Source organism: Carassius auratus, chromosome 11, assembly GCF_003368295.1.
Source record: "Carassius auratus strain Wakin chromosome 11, ASM336829v1, whole genome shotgun sequence".
In the NCBI taxonomy this organism is placed as follows: domain Eukaryota; kingdom Metazoa; phylum Chordata; class Actinopteri; order Cypriniformes; family Cyprinidae; genus Carassius; species Carassius auratus.
This window is the reverse complement of record NC_039253.1, coordinates 14,964,646-14,988,619: the sequence shown is the minus strand read 5'-3', so window position 1 is coordinate 14,988,619 and position 23,974 is coordinate 14,964,646. Positions and strand designations below refer to the sequence as shown.

The following is a 23,974-nucleotide window of genomic DNA, read 5'->3' as shown; positions in this document are numbered from 1 at the left end:
ATTTTATTTCAGTTTTTTATTTCATCATTCATTGACAGGTAATACTTCAATAAAACATTTAGACAAATGAACTTGCATTCAACAATAATATTACTGTTTAATTGATATTTCTAGCATTTAGTTATTTTAATTAATTTCAATAAAATTTTATCTTAATAAAGCACAATCATTTACAGCTTTTCATCTGCTGGTTATTAATCTTAAATGTACATTTCTACACATACTAACAGTTGTTTAATTTTGAAAGTGTAAAAATTAATATGTTAACATGCAAATGAAGTTAAAATGTATACATTTATATATATATTTTTTTTACTTTTGTCTTGATTTAAAATGTAATATCAAAACTATTTTTTATTATACATCAATGACATAATAACAACAACATGCAAATGTAAATCAAACAAGATTATTAAATGCTTTAATAAATGCATGTTTATTGCCATATTTCGACACTTTACCTATTAACTAAAATGAATGTACAGAACCTTACTGTAAAGTGTTATGTAAAAACCAACGGTCGAAGCTGTAGCCTGGAGGGCTTACCTCCATGCATTCTTTGAGTGAGCCACTGTTCTTGTGTAGGCAGCACGAGCTTGACTCCAGCTTGCAACTTTTTCTGATCTTGTGTCCTACTCTCCCCATAATGATACTTTATCCTATCCTTCCCTATTTTTATCAATGTGGCAAAAAAGGCCAAAACATTTTGAAAACATTTGAATCTGTCTTTTTAAAATGCACCGGGGCGCCGAGACGGTGACTCAGCACAAAGTTATCATCTCTTAAATTGCACCAGAATATCTCTCTCTCCAACTTGTGCAGCAATTGTTCTGAACTAGTTTCTGAAAATGCCTAACAAGCTTCCAACATCTGCACACTCAATAGCAATCAGTGAAGCGTGCGCCTCGTGGTCTTAAGAGGCCCTGTCCATCATGGCACTGGCACCGTAAACCTATTTCGGTGGAGAGCTTTTAGAGCAGACTGCGGGCCCTGCATCGCTGCAATCGGCAGAGAACACTCATCGGCGGGGTGACAGGGGTGCATCTCTTATCAGCAGAGAAAGCCTATTGTCCAACCATGGGAGAGCACAGAAAGCAATTAGCTAGCAGCCCCCCTGAATAATAATGCGAGTTCATTACCTATTATCAAAGCCAGTGAATTAGCTCAGTGTCTCCAGCAGTGGGGTGTGAAATCCTCTCGCCAGCTTTATTTGCTCATTTTAATTGCCCAAGCTTGTCTGACTAAGATATTTCACTTTTATGCACATAAAAAGGTAACAACGTTCAGCTAATGAAACATAGATGATAGATTAAAGAAGTTCACTTTGGAAACATTAACATGAAAAGCATCTGATTTGAGCAAAGCAGGTTAGACGTGGGGGCTCGTCTGGTGTTGCGTGCAACCCGCTTGTCAAGGGCTTTTTGTACATCAGTCAATCAGATTACAAACAACAGGAATTAACTTCCTATAAGACAGGCAAGCTTGCAGAGAACTAAATCTAGCACTGCATTTCATCAGAGCTGGAAAAATCTCTTCCAATGAAAAAAATCTTGGGAGCACACTGAGCCAATATCTTCCTTGTGATTCATAAAAATGGCTGCTAAACAAGGCTTGGAAAAAAAACATACTTCATAGGAGGCACATAAAACAAAACAAAGGAGGCACTGAGATCTTCATATATGTGAACACTTTGTTTTCCTAATAAATCCTCAAAGAATCCATAACCAGGAAGTTAACTGTGCTTTTAAAAGACACAATACTGTTTTAGATAAATAACTTGCACCACAATAATCTTGTCTTAATTTTGTTATAAAGTATTTTATAATGCTTTCAGATACAAAGAGGGTCATTGTTTGATAAATCGTATTTATTTCGGTTTAGACACTAAATTCCATATTTTGCAAAACAAATGATGTTAGGTTAAGCTTTGATCCATTTTAATTAACCAGCTAATATAATACTTGTTAGCATATAAAATTACATAAATTATATATAAAATATTATATTTATAAACGATTCTACCTATATCATAAATTATTTTTAATACAATTAAATAAATATAAATATTTTAAAATAAAATATAATTTAAGAATTAAATAAAACTTTGATCCATTATAATATACTTTCTTTTTTATATACAAAATGACAAAGTATAAAATATTATATTAACCTTTCCAAAATTAGAGGCCTATTCAACCAATACATATGATACATTATAACATTAATATACACATCTCAGTAGATATTATGAATTAATTATTATATAAAATTTTTATTTGCAATATATTGCAGTGAATTTCTGAAAATGACTCATCCGGCAGGCCCAAACAGAACCTGCACACTCCAAATTCTGCAGAACTGATCAGCTACTGCATGGTGATTTATGAATTATTTTGGCTGACTTGTTGATGCTTTCAGCTACCAATAAGCCTGAAGTACACTAAGCCCTGGAAGCTACAGACTAGTCTTGGCCTTCGTTTTTTCCCCAGAGCTGTCTGATGGGATGACCGAGTGTGCAACTCACCCTGTGGGTTGTAGGACTGCTCGAACACAGTCTTGTAAAGGCTGCGGAAGGAGGCACTGAGATCTTCGAAGTCAGAGAAGAGCAGCTGCTTGTCGCGTTCCGGTATGCTGTACTGGGCCTGAGGGGCCTGCTGCAAGCTCATGGACTGGGACACAGACTCTGGATGACTCGTCACCTAAAGGGGGAGGAGAGGAGGATGACTGTGGTGTGAGGGAACGAACACAAGATTAGCAACCTTGCCACTCTAAACGGCAGCACTGCTCAGCCAGGCCCAGTGACCGGCAGCTTAGAGCGGAGATAGAACATGACAGCACTGACTACAGCACTCAGCATCACGGCAAAGGAAATGAACTGCCTGACACACTGCAGTACAATACGCAGGAGCCAAATCTCAGGCGCACAAAACCCTCCAAATCTTGACCATTTATTTACTAGCACGGCTGAATCTCTACATAACCATACAGCCATGATCAAAACAGACATGTCTCCTGAGAGGCTCTCTCTGAAGTTGTTTTTATTATTTATTCTGTAATTAACAGCTTGGCGAAACTAACTGAGCAATGCAACCGAAATCGACAGCAAGATCATAAAAGCTCTCCTGCAAAAAAACAGGCACTGATCCATAAAACAAATCCTTCTAATGATAAATATCCAGTACAGGTTCGCCCATCAAAATGAATTAGATTGTGTGTCTAAAACTCTCAACGCAAGTGTTTCACTTCAAATCATCTACGCACTGTTTTGGGTCTGAAGAGATGCCTTTCATGCCCAGAATGAGGGATTCATTGAATAGCTCTCAAGGTCTCCATAATGCTGAGCATATTTGTGGCACACACAAGGGCAGAGGCTCTGCCATGTCTAGCTCAAGACAACAGTGTTTAGCAGACTGGAGAGGCTGGCAAAACAGTCATCTGCCACTCTGAAGAGAAGTCTAATTCTAGCTTTCAGTGTGAACTAGTGAGGGAAATACATGCATCTGAACACATCACAGTGCTATTACAAACAAGTCCTGTAAACAGATAACTGTAAACATCCCACTGATAATAAATGGTTCCAGCATTATACTACACAAAATCATTATTTTTTTAGAATTAAAATAAATTTTAAGGCAACAAAATTTTGTGAATATCTTACACTCCAGATCCCATTCATTCAGTAGAGGTTCACTGAAAATGTTAAGGGAGATAGTTTGCTTATAATATGCAATAGTTACATTTGTTAATAGCTAAAATGCATATGTAATCATATTAAGTACTGGACAGACAACAGTATTCTGCTAGGTATGCACAATATTAACCTTCTGGCTGACACTGATGAGATATATATTTTCATGCTATTGCTCATAACTAATAAATGGCCAATGGCTACACTATCTTTAAAAAGATAAAATACCATTAACCACTAAAATTAATACTATATATGAATTTTGGCATCACTAAATCAGAGCAGGAAACACTAGTTAGCTTGCATAGAACATTAGCAGCAGAGACTAATTGTACAGAAGAAATATGAGCAGTGGGAGTCAGATGACACACTATGCATCACTGTAAAGATGAGCGCATATAATCTGGTTATGTTCAAACAGACTACAGTGTTCGAATCAGCTGGATGAAGCAGAGAAAGACAGACAGAGAGAGAGCGAGCATTGTCTGGCCCACTGAAGTGAATCTATCAGTGTCTGTGCCGGATCAATGTTGAGAGCCTGGAGCGAGAAGCATGCAGGGCTTTCTAGGGGACCACAACAAAGAAGCGGCTTCTCTGGTGGGAGGACATCAGAGGCAGTGTCTCTCCTTAGCAGCGCGCCAGCAGTATGAGCTCTGTCTTTCATTCCCTTAACCTCTGTGTCAGTGCGCTCTCATGCACAGGCCTCCATACTCCAGTATTCTGACAAACGCACAGGAATCTTGCTGCTTCTCATAAAGAAGCGCTCCACAATAAAACTCAGCAAATTAAGAGCTCTGCTTCAGGTTCACAAGAGGTTGAAGAGCAGAATAGCGCCTGCAAAGTCTGAGAATTCAGCTCTTACTGGTGTGTAGCTGTGCACGCTGCCCACGCTGTTGAGATTAACAGAGGCCAGGCTCTGGTCAGAGAGGCTATTGTTAAGGCTGCTTCGAGGGCTGTCACTCCCGTCCTGGTCAGGGTTGTACAATGCCACCTGGAAATCAAGAAAGAGAAAGGGTCAATGATTTAGACAATTAATGAGTGCTTATGACACAAATCTAGCTTAAAACACAAGTGCCAAGTTCTTAGACATGTACTCTTTGTTCATGTTGGTTTCATAAGTTTAAGAAAAACTGGAAAATTGTATGCCTTTAATAAAAGCAAAATTTTTTGATTTAATGACACTAAAAAGGACAACATTTTCCGTTTACACTGAATACAACTCCCTATACACATTTTAATTATTTTTGTATATATAAAATTAATTAAAACAACAACAATAAAAATAATTACAAATATATTTGTTAAGAAAATTTAACCATAAATTTCATACACAATATATTGATATATTTTTATTTAACTTTTTTTTATTGATGTAAGACCGTTATTCAGACGACTGTAAACTGAACTATGTAATTATATATCTATTGCATTTTTAAAATTAAAAATAAAAATATATTAAATATATAAAAATATTCATAATAAAAAATTATTAAACATGCAACTCATTAACTGTATACATGTAAGTATTGAAGTTCCTCTCCATATATATATATATATATATATATATATATATATATATATATATATATATATATATATATATATATATATATATATATATATATGTGTTTGTGTGAACACAAAACCTGTTTTAAGTCGCTGGGTTATATTTTTAGCTATAGCCAAAAAAAATTCAAAATTATAGATTTTTCTTTTATGCCAAACATCATTAGGATATTAAGTAACGATCATGTTCCATGAAGATATTTTGTACATTTCCTACCATAAATATCAAAACCTAATTTTTGATTAGTAATATGCATTGCTAAGAATTCATTTGGACAACTTCAAAGGCAATTTTCTCAGTACCGCAATTAGATTTTTTTGCACCCTCAGAATCCAGATATTCAAATAGTTGTATCTCGGCCAAATATTGTCTGATCCTTATAAACCATACAATGGAAAGCTTATTTATTCAGCTTTCAGATTTAATATAAATCTCAATTCGAAAAAATTTACACTTAAAAATGGTTTTGTGGTCCAGGGTCACACACAAACATGCATATATATATAATTTTTATTTATTTTAATGGTTCATATGTGCATTAATTAAATTCATTTTTATATATTTTTTAAAATATTATTATTATTGTCTGTATATTTACGTGTATGAACTTATATGATAAGCTGATACCAAAGAGGAGTGTTGAGGAAAAGGAGCCAATCAAAAAGAAACTGCCTGGTTTCAGAGGTCTTGAGGGGAATTCTTAGCCCTTTTCATAACAGTAACAGCTGCATCACATACGTGACGTGTGGCATGCGTACGCCACACTGCCTGTACAAGAGTGAGGTCAGCGCTAACATGCCGTGCCCCACACTGTGGCTCATATGGAGAGAGAGCGTGGCTGGTGGCCAGCAAGATGATCTGCTGTCTCAGACGGCTGAGACGGGAGAGCTCTCCTTCAGTAAAGGTCACGATGCTGGCAGCATTGGAACCGTCAACTCACTCCGCAAATTGGTTGGGGACAGCTCACAAAGGTCCCAAATGCTACAGAGACCCTGACCTTTCTGTGTGCACTGTTGAATGCGCAGTTTTCCGAAGCCGAAGAACCTCCACTTCAAAATGATAATACCAATTATCATTTATAAAGCTGAACTGCAAATATGTGCTGGTTGCAAAATGAGAATAAATAAGGCATTGGAGGGATGGTATGGGAATGAATATAATGAGCTCCTGGGAGAATAGTCCTACATTGAGTTTGCCATGGTAGGAAAGGATGAATGGAACTGTAACAATGCTGGGTGCGCTCACATCACACGCCACATGTCTTGGCAGCAGCAGCGTAGTACTAAAACCACGCAACAAGTCCCAAGATTCACCTGCCTCAGTAAGGATGTGCAAAGGCTTTCATGCTACACTTAACCGGTCGCTTACCCAAAAATGAAAATACAGTCATTACTGATCATGTCGTTCCATACATTTGAACATATTTAACACAATGTCTCAATGCAAGTGGCTTTCATTGTATGGATATTTTAGAAAACCCTAGGGTTATCCATTTCAATAGTGAAAGGCCCAATAGATTTTTGGTTGCCACAAGAGATGCAAATGCAAACGTTTCGGTCCCATTCCTCCTTGACTCAGCGCGACAGCAGACAGAAAGACACATTACAGATCATGGTCTCTTACAGAGAATTATCATTCAAGCAGAATAAATGTTTCCCAATCCTATTATTCCCTGTTCATCAAAAGAGCGGAGCATAACGGTTGCCGGGGCTGCACTGGATTGAGGGTGGATGGGGGGTTAATGTCATGGAATGATTTGCATATTATAACTCTTCCCTCGTTCAGCTATGTTTAGGCCTGGAAACAGCACATTACCAGAACAACTAACCCTGTGTGCAACTAAGCTCAGGCATGTCGAAAATTCAATCATGCAGAAAACAGTTACAATTATAATCAAAACCTGGTGTGAAGAACAAGTATAAATGTTATATGTAATTAAGTCATAAAAGAGGCTTTTAGCCGTGAGCCTTTCACCACAATCTATTTTTACTCCCTGTATCCATAAAGTATGATTTAAAGACCTCGTCACACTGTGGTTTGTTCAAGGCCCAAAATGTAGACGCCTATATACTAACACTGTGTGCATGTCCACACGCACGCACACACACACACACACACACACACGCGCACACACGCGCGCGCATACACAGTGGGAAAGTAACACGCAGAGAGAAGGTAAGGGGTGAACAAATCCATTGCAAATACTCCTGTGTGTTTGCTGCAGTGGAAAAGGAGCGCTATATTTAGCCGTGAATTAAAGTAAAAAGCCAGTGGAGTCTTTCATACGGGCGACTAATCTTCAGCATGAGACAAGGATTATGAAATCAAAGAGAAATCCACCCAGGTGTCTCTAACAATAACTTACATTCAAAAGAAAATTTCTACTTCGACACAATTTAAAGAATGTCAGAAAAAAAAGGAGAGAAAGAAAGTTCAGCTTTGGCTTCAATCCATCTTTTGTTACAACCTTGACAATATAAAATAAGAAATATTATAAATATACAAATATATTTAAAATCATATCTAAAAATGTATATCATTAAATTACAAATCCCTCCCCTCCCTCTCTCTCTCTCTCACACACACACACACAAAATAATTATATTGATTATTCAGCAGTAATATGTACAATGCATTTAAAGAAAAAGTTAGAAAGAAGGTAAGAAATACAATATAATAACAAACATATAAAATATAATATTAACAATAAAATAATATATACTCATTATACACTTAAAATATCTGTTAATTTATTTAGCAGCATTTCACATTCATTTCTACTATGCAATTTAAGAAAAAGACTGAAAGTTCTTGTTAAGCATCAAGTTTCATTATATTTCAATATAATGAAAATACAAATATATTACAATATATTTAAATAATACTGAGTTTAACACTGCAATAACACTGCAGTAAAGTCTTGATTAACATATATGTCTTTTCTTAATTCACTTAGCAGATTCTCTCTTTAAAACATCATAGAATATACGTCTGCAGATTCCATCTGGGCCTACTCACAAAGCTCAGCCAACTGAACTGAGAGAGGGAAAAGCACAGCAATAGCATAGTGATCATTTAGTGAGTGAGAGAGAGAGAGAGAGAGAGAGAGAGAGAGAGAGAGAGAGAGAGAGAGAGAGAGAGAGAGAGAGAGAGAGAATGCTCTGTTTCAGCCAGGCTTTCCTTCTCCATGTTATGCAGCACAGGCGCTTTCCCATTGGCCTGCACCAGCAGGCGGGAAAGTAAGAGAAAGAAGGAATTCCTGTGGCTTGGCATGAAGTGCTCAAGAGGCGTGGTGTGTTCTCTGTTTACAGGGCCCACACTGAGAAACAGCATCTCCAAGGAGCCACCAAACTCTGCTTTTTTTACTCTCCTGTGTGTTTGGTTTCTAGTCTATCAGCATTTCGAGTAGGAGGGCAAAGAAAGCATATGCTCATGGGATAACCCGAAATCCCACTATGGGTGGATCTTGAAATACTTCCCATATGAATCAGTCATACCTTTAGCTTGAAATGTTTTGCTGTGTGAAATGCTGTAAAGGACATTTGGCGGTGTGCGAAAACAACAACACTAATATTGCAATAAAACAATGATAATAAAAAAAAAGATTTAAGGTTTATTGTGTTAACATATAGGATGTGTTCTAAAACCATAAAAAACAAATGTCAATATTAGCATGCATTTTAGCCTATATATATATATATATATATATATATATATATATATATATATATATATATATATATATATATATATATATATATATATATATATATATATATATATATTATGAGTATTACTGTTATTAGAAAACTGGTTCACTTTTAAAGTTCTATTTCAGTTAGGACAACTCACTAGGTTTTGCAAAGAAATGTTCTAGTAATCAACAAACAAATCTATATACACTGTATAAAAATTATATACAGCACCAACACTGTATTCTTTCCAGATTAACAGATCACCAAACATACTATAATTCAATCCAAACGAATTCCACATTCCCTCTCAGTCCTCATCTTAAACACCGAGCTTAATGTGAAATACTATTGGTTTAATGCCTGAAGTAAATTAATAACTGATGCTTTTGGGCTTTGTAAAAGCACTCCAGAGAGAGCGAGCAGCCCGCACCAGGCCAAGAGTGGAGCGCTTAAGGTTAAAAAGCCTATTTCAATTTCAGAGTGTTTGGCTCCATTCCTTTTTACACACTTCTCCATGAAGTCATGCCACGGAGGGCAAGTTATGGTACAAGTCACTCCGGGTGCTCTGCCTAGAAGCATACAGCAGGTAATCAGACCTCCAAACACTGAACAAACTCGCTGTTCTCTAGCAGAAATGTACTAAAACAATTTAGCACCACAATACAAGCTTTTATAGATGCAACACGATATTTAATGCAACTTAACATTCATGAGTATTTTAATATATACAGACCGGTCCCATCCACTTTCATTGCAAGTAACCAAGATTTTTGCTTTTTTTTTTTAAGGAGAACAAGAGACAAATGGGAGTTAATATTGTTGTTTCTGCATATTAAGATGGTATAAGAGGAATCATTTTAACATAAAATCAAACACTTTAGCTTTAACTGAATGACAGAACCATTGAGTCAAACCATATCCAAAGACAAAAAATACTGTATTCATGCACGGCTTCTGTAAGCGCAAACCTGACATTTTGGACTCGACAGACATATAGAACAAGGTTTTAGTGATTCACAATACACCGCATATGCACCGTTAAGAGGATTTGTGCACATAATGCCATTCCAGTATAGATGAGACTCTAAGTCAGTCTTCTCAGTGTCCGTGTAAACAAAAGCATCACTCTTCAGTCCTGTTATGAAGTGCACGCATATAGTCATGGCAGGAAAAAATAAATGTAAACTGGGTATGTAGGCCACTGGTGTCAGCTGTGATAGAGGAAACACAGCCAGGACCGAAAACTACCTTGTTAGTCACAGTGTTGATTGCCAGCGTTGGAGAGGCACTTCCAGAGATGATGCAGTCCATTCCCAAGTTATCCGACTCCAGGCTGTACGGCGTGGACGCCTGCAGGAAAACAAAGACATACTCAGCCAACCAGGATGGAGACAATAAGGGATGTGAAGTGACTTTGATTTCTATTCAAAGGCGTTTGGTATTACTCTGGTGAAAGAAATTTTAAAGCATACGCAGTGAGCGTTTATCAACAACAAAAGAGCAACACCTTTTATTTAGGTCAAAAATGGAGGCATTCTGGGAAAGAGATGAGCAGGAGAGAGGAACGGCTCCCTGTGCTCTGTCTGCTCTTGCTGGGGTAAAAGATAACTTCAGCACGCCTGTCTCCCAAAACTGCTTATTATAAGAGGATTGCCTGGCAACAATGCGATTTTTAATTTGTGATAAACATAAATGAGATTTAGCTAAGTCACAATTTTTTACGTCAAAGAATTTCTTAAAAGAGACAACAGGAGGATGAGAGAGAAACAGAGAGAAAGAAAGAGAGCACGAGTGTCTAAGGAAATATACTCCTAATAGCGAGCTTCACACTTTGCAAAGACCGAATTCCCACTTATTTTTGCATGCAGGATCAGGCTGAGAGAGAATGGATCTAATTGGAGGTTTTTGATGTGAGCGAAGTGAGTCTCAGTATGAAAAATGTTTGTGTGTGGCCTGAGGGCAGAGCTGTGTACCGAGAGAATGATACTCTCACTGGAGTCTAGAGTATGGCAATTATAAATGACACCGGCCCAACTGCCTGACCATACAGAGGAAAACACGCGCCACCAACTCAACACACATGAGGTCAATTAGGCTATCAGGCTTATCACATGTGATTTCTAACATATACACTTTCTGTCCAACCATTTTACATTCTCTTAAAGGGACAGTGGTGCGAGATGTGTATGGTCTCTGATAACATTGTAATTGTTGTTTTAACAATGTATGAGCAGCCACTTAGAAAAACACTCACTTAGTGACTACAAAACATGCCTTCATATCATGCACTCAGTGAGCTTGATGTAGTCTGTTTGATTGCAGTTTGAGTTCAGATATGGGGCCAAAACATTAAATAAAATAATAATGCCCCTCAAATGTGTTTTTTTTTATTTTTATTAAATTTACGTAATATGATACAATAAGGTGACACACATCACACAAGCAAGAGTGCTGTTTTCCCCTGAATATCAACACGACTACAAACGTTATCAAATTTGACATAAAATGTTGCATACATCTATTACTATAAAAAAAAAACACAAAGGATATGAACAATTTCTCTGTCAGGCCTACAGTCTACAGGCCTAAACCAGTCAAGAAAAAGCACAAAAACACTAAGCAAAATATTGTTTGATAATCATCAACAAAATCCCTGAAATTACTGCGTTATAATTTGAGCCGATTTTATTTCCAATTTGATTAATTTGATTTTTTTCATTACTCTGCATATATATTAGTCTAAAGTACATGAATTTAATTAACATTTAATAAATGTTATATAGTACTTCTATTTAGCAAAATGCTCCTCTCTAGCATTCATTTTTCTAGCTAACTAACACGTTTTTAGTCACCGAATACGTTTTTTTTCTGAGGTAAAAATGACATTATGTGACATTGTTTATAAGCTGTTTTATTGACGCCTTTCCCAATTGAGAGACTGATTGGGCAATTGCATATGACTGGATGTGGATTTTGGTAAGCTGTACTGTTTCTTAACATACCTTAGGATGTTCATTCATTTTTATTTTGTGGTGTAAATAGTTAAAGCAGAGGAGATTATCAGTTCATGTGTTTCGCGCTACCGCTTCTCTTGAAATAAAGCCTTACAACAATCTGTCACTTCATATTAAACAGCACCAAATTGGCATTTATTGTTTTAATATTGTAATAAAATGGCACAAATTTTAAATGAGAGACTTTGCTTCATATCAGAAGCAACAAAGTAAAACACTTTTGGGGAGTTTTTGGATGCAGAGGGCGCTACAATATTACATTCATTAACTGAAAACAGGTCAGCCCTAGTTATAATTTTGTCAGTATCGCACAATAAAATTCTTGGTGTCAGTTGCTAAAAATATCTAGTCCAAGCTAACACCCCACCATGCATCCCCCCCCCCCCAATTGTGCTTGTGACTACGATTTAGTCACAGTCTGAAGCCCTGATAAATAACATGCTTCTTTGCAAATGCTCTTTTCATCTATATGGTTTCATTTCATGGTTATATCGTCTACATGTCTTCATTCCCCGCCCCTTGCTCTAACACTAGCTAAACTTTTTTTGGTTCGCCTGCCTCCAATCCACAAAGCAGGGCTGGACAAAATGATGCAAGATGGCTCTGAGACAGGTCAAATTCGGAGGCCAGCGTCGAGTGCAGCCGAGTTGTATATTCCAGTGAGCACTGCACATAAATAATGGAAGGAAAAAGCTCCGGCTGAAAATAACCGGCGCAGAAACTCTGCATTAATTGATGTTTGCTAAAAAATGACTGCAGAATGCAACGTATGTAAAGGCTGCCTGGGGCACAGTTTATTAATAAGTTGGACCCCCTCAACAAGATAAACTGAGCTGCACTGAGTGAGACAACTATATAAAAAGAAATGAGCATGCAATCAGAAAACCTGTGTGCGGCACGAGGGTAAAGCACCGACTCAGACATGAAACAAAGCCAGACTGAGGAAATATTCAGTCCTGTCTCATTCTTTTCTATCAACACACCAAACCCATGTTGTCACATATTTCTGGCCTTGTAAAAAATCTAAAACCCAACACAGGCAGCATCATGCTAAAGGAAAAAGTCTGCAAGATAATGCTTATGGAAAAAAGAAACTTAAGCAATATCTTTATTTTGGCAAAACTAAAACATACTATGTTAATCTTAATCTAATGTGTGGTTTGTTGTTTGGTTTTGTTTGTTGCTCTTTCCAAAAGATAAAAAACATGTGCAATGAGCCATCAAAACATGAAGAAATAATATGGTTTTCTGCTGACCATTAAAGTTTAGAAAGATGAATCTGACTACAATAGTTTCAGATTTTTACACCTGTAATTCTTTTTCCCACAGAAATATATTTTCATAGCAGGGACTCAAAAGTGATCCTTACTACATACTAAAACAATATAATTTTTTTTTTATTTTGTATTTTAAAGCAAACATTAACACAACATTCAGTCAGAAAGCAAAGTGGATTAAAAGAAGTGATTCATGAGATTAAAGTTTGTGAATCATATAAACCTGAAGCAAATGCATTAAAAGTAGGGGTGGACCAAATGTTCGACAACCATAATTATTCAGCCAAAAATAGCAACAAAATCTCTTTGGGCATTTGGCCTAATAATCAAAAAGACTGAATAAATTGTACCGAACAATAACGTGACGCGTTCAAATAGAGGCGCGATCTAATGCAGCAAACATGAGGGCAGTGTGGAAGCATTTAAAACTATCAGAGAAAGACACAAAAATCATTATAAGCACCAACAGCGAGAGACTGTTTAGCACTGCATCAATTGTCTTCGATTAGAGAAGTGGAAGGGGTGGTTGTTGCTGGTTACTGTATGATGAAATCACGAAATGCACTTAATTAAATAAACTGCAGAACGTTGTGTTTTCTAATACACAAACAAATTGCATGTATTTTAACAGCGCTGCATGAGCTAGTGATGCCAGGGTTCAAAGTCCAATGCACGCGGAAAATCTGCGCTAAAATTGTGTTATTCATCAGTTGCTTAGTAAGGCATTTGACGATGCAATACATGCAACAAACATCTTTCCAAATTTGTAATGAGAATCATTTATAAATCTGCTGTTGTCAACAAAAAGAAGCACTGAGGTCGTCCTGTGGGTTTCTGGCAAAATAAAAGCTGAGAAAAAGCAAGAATTCCATCAACATTAATAAATGTTATTACAGTAATTTTACTGTTGTTCTGTAAAATAAAATAAAAAAGACAATAATAAGGATAATAATAATTACAACAGCTCTATTAATAAATTTATTATAGCATTCACACAAAGTGTTCAGACTAGGATCCGTAATACTTTCTAATGTTTTAAAATAAGTCTCTTCTGCTCAGCAAGGCTGAATTTATTTGTACAGTAAAAAAAATGGTTTTTGATTTTGGCTATTAAATTAATGCAATTGTGAAAAAAAAAAAAAGGCAAAATGGAGGGGCTGGGGGGTTTGCGAAAAACCGTATACGATATTTTGCCTTCGTCCCAGTGTGTTATTATTATATCATCTTTGAATTATTTCAGTTTTTAATATCATAAAAAATTATCATCTGAAACTGCCAAATCTTAGGTAAAACAATTTATATTTCCATGGGAGTGTAAATCATTGGTTCATTGGAACAAATTTGGAAAAATTTTAGCATTACATCACTTGCTTGCCAGTGGATCCTCTGCAGAATAGGTGCCGTCAGAATGAGAGTCCAAACAGCTGATTAAAACATCACAATAATCCATGAGTAATTCACACGACTCCAGTAAAGCAAAAAGCTGTTTGTTTGTTTGTTTGTTTTTAATAAAGAAGTCCTTAAGATGCTTTTGACTTCAAATCACTGCTTTAAAAGACATTAACTAATGGACTGAAAGTGATGTACTGCTAAATTTCTCTAAATCTATTCCAATGAAGAAATAAACTCATTTTGGATGGTCCAATGCTGAGTAAATTTTCTTTTTTTGGGTGAACAATTCCTTTCAAATTTTTAAAATAAAAGAAAACAAGAACTCGATTCAACTTAACAGTAACATTTCTTGTAATTCAACCCTTTAACAGTTCTTTCCTTAGGCGAAACAGGGTTTTGAAAAACATAAATAAATGAGGTAGCCTATCTCTAGATGCATGCAAAATATAAAAAAAAAATTTAACTGCATGGACATTATTAAAAGATTTTTCTGATTATGCAAAGCTCTTATTTGATTGTTTTTTTGTTTTTTTTACTATTATATTAATTGGGAATAAACTGTAAAAATATTTTTTAGTAAATCACAAACAACTGGAAAAGTTATGGGGACTCTGAATATTATTATAGAGAATGGGGAGCCATACAATGACTGTGCTGGAAACGGTGTAATAATCACAGTGGCATCTGAACAGTAATCTAAGCACATGGTCAAGAGAAGTGATGTAGCAAATCACTGACATTGAGCTTGAACTGGGAGAGTGAGACACTCACTGTTTTCTGCTTTTTGATCACTCCCGGACTTGAAGTAATTGGCTGAGTTTGGCTCGAAAAAGTCTGTATGTCTGAAAGCCGACCACCAGGGGGTCTCGGAGCACACACATAAACGTTAACGCGCACACACACAAAAACACAAACAAACTTTCACTCACCCGCTCTCCAGACCGTGGCCTCTTCTTGGGTCGTGTGGGCAGCGTGTCCTCCTTTGGATTTGTGTCGATTGCCCAGTACGAACCCTAAAAACAGGATGAGGATGGAATATTAGTCCCAAAGCAAGTCATCATACTCTAAAATAGTGGTCAACTTAAAGCCATTCAATAAAACTTTGATGAAAAGCAGAGCCCGATAATCAGCAGGGTTTCCAAGAGAGAAACTTCTGTAATCAAATACTGGGCACATTCACCGTCAAACACGTACAACTTTTAGTTCATCAAAGTTTCAGCAGGCTCATTTGTAAGCCCGTCACGTAGGGAACACGTATATGTTGAGGTGCGAAGAAGTTGGGTCTTTTGCTACAGCCGTTTCTTGCGCTCGCTCTCTCGCTTCGCATTTCTCCTGAGCCTTGGCAGAGGCAGGTAAAATGTTAAGCCCCTCCTGAAGCCCCTCTTCCTCAGCCGCAGGTTTATCGATTGCTCCTGTTCAGGGCTGGACACAGAGGTGTTGGATTTCTGGTCAGGTCTGAGCTCTGATAATCAGGCAGAAAATAGCACACCTTGGATTGGGGCTGCTGGTATCCAAGCACCCAAGACCCTGGCTGAATAATTTATCTTTGCATTCTTCCTGTTTAATTTATTTTTCAATAGTGCTGCTCTTCCCAGAAGCTAAAAGGCAAATCTGGACACAAAGTTAGTCAAAAAGAAAAAGAAATTAACCTCCAGGCTTGGGTTTTATTTTAAAATATTTCATATTATATGGGATAAGATCTCAATTGTCCAGAGAGGGTGCGATCAAGACCTTCAAAATTACTTGTGCACAGCTCGTGTGTGCACCTAAGCAATGCAAATAATTGAAAATCACCAAAGGATTTGTCTAGACCGCATGCTTCAGGTTTCTCAAACGTTCGGCCTCCAAAGACATATTGATAAAATGATGTAAATTTCTGCATTTAAACAGCAATACGGCACAGGTTAGAAGCTACAGTATGGCAATGAGCAAAGCCTCACTACCTTAAGAAAATTTCTCGTTATCCCTGTTTTAATACACGACTGCTGCAGCCATTTGTTAGCTAAGTGTGATGACAGCTCCAAAACAATCTGACCAATCGCAGTGCTCACAGCATGATCACACCTTGCTTTAACATGCCATTTTTTGGCCTTGGAAGCAGTGTATTAAAACCAGCCTAATGAGAGGATGTGACACAATTAACATTAATCAAATGGTAAACCAGGCATTCAGATTTTAACATTTATAAATGCTTATCACTTTTTAGCAGTCAACCAAAGTCAGACATTATAGTCATTACTTTATCTTAACTTTTAATAAGTGCCTCATTTAATTTTATATTCTTAAAAGGTACATACTGTACACACATTTGTGTGTGTACATATGTTATTTTTAATATTTGTTTAGTGGAATTTTGTTTATGAATTAAGGCGAGTATTACGGATACAAATACTGATGTCTCTATGAAATTGACTATTGACTATTTATTCAACATTAGAGTATAAATGACATATCAATTTTAAAGGGGTCATCGGATTACAAGAAGTTATCCTAAGCGATTGAGGCATTTTGTTGTTGGATGTAATGCTTGAACATAGCAGTCGTCATTTACTCCCGACATCTGAGCCACTGAAGATGCAGCGGATTTAATTTGTTTTTGAAGGAAATGCTTCCCGATCTACCTGAACATCTAATGCGTCCCTGATCTACCTATCTTCGTGTGAACATAGGTAGATCGCAAATAGGAATTAGATGCTATTTACACTAATGAAAACAGCATATTTTCATATCGATAGATGCTACTTACAGTAAGCGCAAATAGCTATAGATTCTATTTACACTATTTTAAATGTATTTATTGCAAAATAGTGGCAATTATCTCCACCTCAATATTGTAGTACATTGTAAAACAGTATGCTATATTGCTATATTAACTTACTGAGTGTAAATTTTAATTAATTTAAATTAATGGATGCCAACTTATTGGGACAATAAAGCCCTCCCTACACCGACCCTAACCGATACTTAATTTTAAAATTTTGGATAATATTCTTCATTTTCATTGAAATTAAATGCTTTTCTGATGTTATGTGAAATTTGAAAAGGGAGAAAAAGGCGCTTGGACATGGTTGCATTAGATATAATGAAGGGGGACGTTTAAGACGAGATATTGCGTTGGTCCCATATGGATTACTTTATAACTGAATATTTGTTTTTGGTAGTTTAGTTTAGTAACTTGTTTAGTTTAAAAGTAGACATGTCTAGTTTTCTATAGATATATCTCTCATGTCTCTTCGTTAAGTATTTACTGAGTTAGAGTTTTCTAAATGAAGATCACCGCAGACCAAGGCTGCAGACAGTGCACCTTAGTTTTATTTATTTTTTAAATGCACCAAGTTTAGTTGTTCTTATGCGTGTATACAGATAAAAATAGACCCTTATCAGATTTGATTGATGTATTGCTTTTATCTGTACAATCAAAACTGAAAGTGTAATTTAAGTTCTTTTTGGGGTTATCAGGAGAAGATGCCTCAAAACACGTATTCGCGTTGATCGACTCCAGAGGGTTAAGTAAAGATCATGTTCCATGAAGAAAATTTGTAAATTCCTACTGTAAATATATCAAAACCTAATTTCTGATTAGTAATATGCGTTGCTAAGAACTTCATTTAGACAACTTCAAAGGCGATTTTCTCAATATTTAGATTTTTTGCACCCTCAGGCCGGTGACAAACTGGATGCGTAGCGTAAGCGTTTCAGCTGCGTGGCGTGTCCATTTTTAATTCGATTCCCATGTTAACAGGTTAGAGCTTGCAGACTGCCTGCGTGAGACACGTGCATGCTAGAAATAGAACTGACGCCTATTTTTCAGGCGACACACAAGCGTTTTGGAAGCATTTCCAGGCAAAATAGAATAGGAAAATATGTTTATATGCCATTTTGTACACAAATACATATTAACTAATGAAATTTTGATGTTTGAAAGTCTATAGGTTGACATAAATTCAGATATAAGTGTAATTTAAGAAATAAATATCGATTTTCAAATATTGCAACTGTCAAACAGTCTATTTTGCCGTCAATACTGTTGACTGTGTTCTTTATCAGTAGGCTTTATATTTATGCTCAATGAAGTATAGATATTGTTGTCGTGAAGACAATGAGACTGGTCTGTCGGCGGCCTCCCTCTATGTCACATACAGCAGCAGCAGCGTGCCAGAGCCGCCTCAGGCAAGATTCTGGTGTGTAAAGACACAGAAAACGCGACGCAGGCGCCACTCAACTGACACGGAGCAGAAACACCACGCTCACGCCACGCAATCAGTGTGTCACTGGCCTCAGATTCCAGATATTCAAATAATTATATCTCGGCCAAATATTACATCAATGGAAAGCTTATTTATTCAACTTTCAGAAGATGTATAAATCTTAATTTAAAGAAAAAAGACCCTTATGACGAGTTTTGTTATCCATGGTCACATATACGCTTCATGCACACACAGAAGGTTTTGTTTCCTCTAACCATCTTTTAGGGGTTTCTTGCTTTTAGACTAGTCGGACACAAAACTTCAGTTTGAACAACAGTCAAATTTTTACAATAAATAAAAATTACATATTACATATTAAATAGCTACAGCATTACCCACAGTGCCATGGAGCACTCAAGACAAGCACTGTAACGTGATACTTAAAATTCTAACTTGTCACTGATTTCCTGGGAATAGGAATGACGTATCATTAGAGAGTGACATGTGCAGCAAAAACATCAAAAGCATATCCTGACATTCAGAGAATAAATCATCATACTGTACATATGATCTATTCTATGCAACTTGATAAACAGCGCATGGCACTTGAATTGAGAGGTGTGCTGATGTGAAAGGGTCTTCAGTTTCTTTATAAATTCTAATGTAGCATGAGTAGCTTAAAATGTTAAATGCTAAAGGTAGTGAGAGCTCCCACACAATAAATAGACTAGATAAGTACAGCAACTCTCAAATAGTTTAACAAATGGTGAAACAGGATCTTCACCTTGCATCACCATTTACGCATTAAATTCCACCATTAGACCATCAGAGTGCATAACATGCATGAAAATGTCCCTGTAACAAACATCCTAGTGTTCTTTATTTCAATTTAAATAACCATGTTCCTGTAACTGATGCAGTGACGATGAAGGACAGCTGAAGGTGACTGAGAACGCTGGCAGTATGTTACACCTAGCAGATGTAATTTAAATTTAAAATACAGCAAGACACTTTCACTGTGGAAGGGGAGGCTGAGTAGCGTTCCTTTTAATTAGCTGAAAAATCTTGAAAAACTGAAAGCCCTTGGGAGGGGAGTATCTGTAGGCTGCAACACAATCCCTGGAGAGAAAGCAGCGTTTAAAGAAATCCATGAAAGGAGAGTTTACATGAATCTGAAATGTAGGGCAATACTATAAAAGATTGTGTCGAGGTTACTTGTTTAGATAATAAATTCAGCTGAACCCCAAAATTAAAAGCCATTAAAGAAATGCACTTAAGAACATTAATACACCTCCCATAACAATATCCATCGCAAATCAAGTATTACATTTTTCAAAATGAAGAAGTACATTAACTGACGTTTTATCCAAACCAACTTGAAAAGGGGAATATATAAATATATTAAATACTATTGTTCAAAGGGTTTTTAGGGTGTTTAGGGTTGGAAAGATTTGTATTAGACCAATCAATATTGACAGTAAAGACTGAAGGATCATGTGACAATGAAGTCTGGAAAAATGTCTATTATATATTTTAACACGCTAAAATAGAAGATAGTTCATTTAAATTGTAACATTTCACAAGATTACTGTTCTTCATTTCTGAGCAAATAAATGCGGCCTTTGTGAACATAAGAAACTTATTTCAAAACTACAAATATAGAAATATGTATGTGCTGGCTTTTGCAGTGGTTTAATGTTAACTGCCTTCTAACTGAAATTTCCATTCTAATGGAAAAAAATCAGTAAGGTCTCAAAGCAGACTAAACCTCTCAGACCAGTAGTCTACTCAAGGGCAAATGCGATTGTATCTGTCCCAAAGTTTGGCCTTGCTCATTCTCAGTAGCTGCTGCGGATCACAAAGGTGAAGTGAACAATCGTTTTTGCCATCTCTGAGAAGCATACCTCAGTTACTATCTCGCACAAACAGCAGGGTCCATATTCCTGCCATATTACAATATTGATGGAACATATCAAGAAGAGCCCCGCGCAGCTTTGAAGTTCTCCTTCCACGGGGGAGGGATGTGTGGAAGGAGGCAAATTCCAAATTGAGCATTAGGGATGCAAGCATGTTGGCCATGCATAAGGAATAGAATCCATCCAGCGATAGATTATTTTGTATTTAGTGGAGCACATCCCAGGAGTGTCAATATCAGAGGATCACAGCAAAACATATAATTAGCATTCAGTCCCCATCCCCTGCATGCCTCGACTCTTCTCTTTATGTCGTGCTTTGAGCGTATGTGCGTGAACGTGCTCGCACAAGATGGCTGAGGATACAGAGAAATGAGTGTGTGTGTGTATTTTGGTGGCGGTGCTTTATAGAACAAAAAAAAAATAACAAAATAGGTTAACCGGGGTCCATCGATGCTGTATTGATGTACTGACAACACTGTATATATTTCAGAAAATAAACACGTGTTATCAGATGTGCATGCTTATTTTGAGGTATATCGCTCTGCACTCTGGCCTAAACGTGAATCAATCGGGCTGTTTTTGCTCTGGCGGGCCGGGCTAGCAGTACGCCGACTGAGGAGAAGCAGGTGGTGGTCTTCCCCCCTCTTGTGCAGTAAGTGCCGGGCTGAAGTACTTTCTCCTTTCCCTAAAAGAGCTCTGGAAAGTGCTTTTAAAACATTACTGCGAGTGCTCGCTCTCATCTATTTTCACAAGGATACAAATGCATTTTTTAACGGCCAAATCTGCTCTGGAAGCGGCATTTTGTATTTAGTGAATGTACAAAAACCTGCATTTCTGAATAAAACGGCACTACATATGGAGGAAAAGAGAACGCTTACCTTTCCTGGGTCATCTTTGGAGCGTGGCACTTTTAGAAAACACTTGTTCAACGAGAGATTGTGTCGTATTGAGTTCTGTAGGAGGAAAGGGAGAAAGAGATGCGTTTAGGTTGTTTATAGGTTAATGAGACTCTCGCATGATATTACACTACAATAGTCCCTAAAACCCTCATTTACATGCAGCCTATAGCGTGCTGCCAGACGGCGGCATAGCAATCGCAAGCATGTAGGGTCCCTGCAAATAAGAGAATATGAATAAAACACTGGGGTATTATAACCCAGAGCCTGCGTCATCTTTTCTGCACTATGCAAAGCAACCGGGCAAGAGAAATATATTAAAGAGATTCATCTTGCTGCAGACGACAGTCTCAAAAAAAAAAAAAAAAAAAAACATTTGCAGGACGATTAGGACAATTGCAGAATATTGAGACTCCTAAACTCAATAATAAAAACCCCTGACTCAACTATTTTTAACTACACAGATATTTTTCATAACTTCTGAGATTCCCACACGTCCGAGTGCACGGAGACTGATGTGACAAAAAAAAAATCCTATACATAAAGGATGTCCTGAGGTTAATAATAAAAAAATAAATTAAAAAAAAAAACAGAAAAAGATCCCATTTACTAGCATAGTAATTAATTAATCATCCCATTCCTCAGGGGGAAATGAATTATGCAATTATTATTATTATTTTTTTTAACTTACACAATTCTTTAATGAGCAAAAGGTAATTTTGCAGCATGTGAGGGATGAATCAGCAGGAGGCAGCTTGAACGCACATTATGCCTTAATGCTCGGCGTGTTCCAGCTGGAGCTTAGCCAGCCGCTTGGCTTAAGACACTAGAAACGCACAGGTTTTGAAATCATTTGACCAAATTGTATTGACAGATGGCTGTGATATAAAAGCTCTGGGATCTTTGCATGAGCTGGTCTGGTGTGGAACGAGCCTACCGCGAGAGAAATGCTCACGAGAGACGCGATTAGATGAAAATGCTAAGGAAACACACAGTCTAGGTTAATATGTGATGAATTTGTGTGAAATAACTACCATATAACATCTAATGAGGGCAATAATGGGCCATTTCCACTGGGCAGATCAAGGATGACTGCAGGTGCGTGATAGATGTTTAACAGGGGACCGAAGGGAATGACATGTCAAGGTAAGGGAGTCTCCGACTGCATCAGCAGTACTGAAACCATTAGTGGCAATAAAGGTGAGATCTCCAGGACAGCTGAACCTGAGAGTTCATGAGATGCACGCATAAAAACAAAGGCAGGTCAGAGCAGTTTATAACCCATTGTTGAACCCACTGCATCTGTCCACAGACCCAAATCTTGTAGAGCATTAAAACTTTAGCAGCCACAGCAACTCTAGACACTGCAATATCCAAGGCTAGTCACGCAGACAACGTCACATTCTCTCCCTGGAAAAAACAACAACAGCAACATCAATTACTTAAGCCTGCTCTGCAATAGCAATGTGCAATTTGGCCATTTTGAATGCCTGAGTACTTGACAAATAAAGCATAAGGGTAAGTTGAAGAGAACAGGTGAAGCAAGATCTTTCTATTTTTGAATTATTATAAATATGCTTCAGATGGACATGCTTCAGCTCATGAGTTTCACAATCTGCACAGAATCACTGAATAGATTAAATAGATCACTTTCTTGTTCAAAGCAATGATTCTGTGTTCACCTTCTATCAGGTTAGATGGCAACTAGCTAAGTGGACATGCAGGTCAGACAGGCAGGTCTCTTTCCCTGGCTGTCACTCTCTCGCTTTTGTCCTCCACTGCTTTAACCTTCCTCTCTCTTCTCGGTCTCTCCCTCTTTCTCTGTTGGGGGCCGGAGGGTTCAAGGCTGGCTCAGCAGGGCTCCAGCAGACAGCCACGGCTAATAAGCACTACTGCACCAGTCCAGTCTGTCTCCAACTCTCTATCAGGGGAACTAACCAGGAGAGCCGCAGGGCCAGCTGCCATTCTGACACACTAAGTTTGAGTGTGTGTGTGTGTGTGTGTGTGTGTGTGTGTGTGTGAGAGTGTGAGTGTGTGTGAGAGAGAGAGAGAGAGAGAGAGAGAGAGAGAGAAAGTAAGAAAAAAGGAAAGGAATGACCAAAAGAAGTCAGGGTGTGAAAGCTTGTGTGTGTAAAAGCCCACTTTTTATCAGATGCACATTGTACAGTGAAAGCTACCAAATCCAATGCATGTTATGAACATTAGCAACATGATCAACAGGGTTTTGCTATAAAACAACCTTTAAGTGATTCTTATTTTTTATTTTAATATATTAATACCTCTACATTTTATCACATATATTTTAGATCATAGGTCTTCAACCCTGCTTCCGGGGGACCCAC

At 37.2% G+C, this 23,974-nt stretch overlaps 1 protein-coding gene across 2 annotated transcripts in view; it reads right to left on the bottom strand.

Moving 5' to 3' along the window:
* The window catches only part of LOC113111129 (forkhead box protein J3-like), a 90,426-nt gene that overhangs the window by 7,008 nt on the left and 59,444 nt on the right, over window positions 1-23,974 (bottom strand). For both annotated transcript variants that reach the window (XM_026275618.1, XM_026275619.1), the window contains exons 3-7: window positions 21,615-21,689; window positions 15,563-15,646; window positions 10,199-10,300; window positions 4,551-4,679; window positions 2,525-2,699 (exon numbers count right to left, since the gene is read on the bottom strand). In XM_026275618.1, coding sequence (XP_026131403.1) covers window positions 2,525-2,699; window positions 4,551-4,679; window positions 10,199-10,300; window positions 15,563-15,646; window positions 21,615-21,689 — 565 coding nt within the window. The remainder of the gene's footprint in view (window positions 1-2,524; window positions 2,700-4,550; window positions 4,680-10,198; window positions 10,301-15,562; window positions 15,647-21,614; window positions 21,690-23,974) is intronic.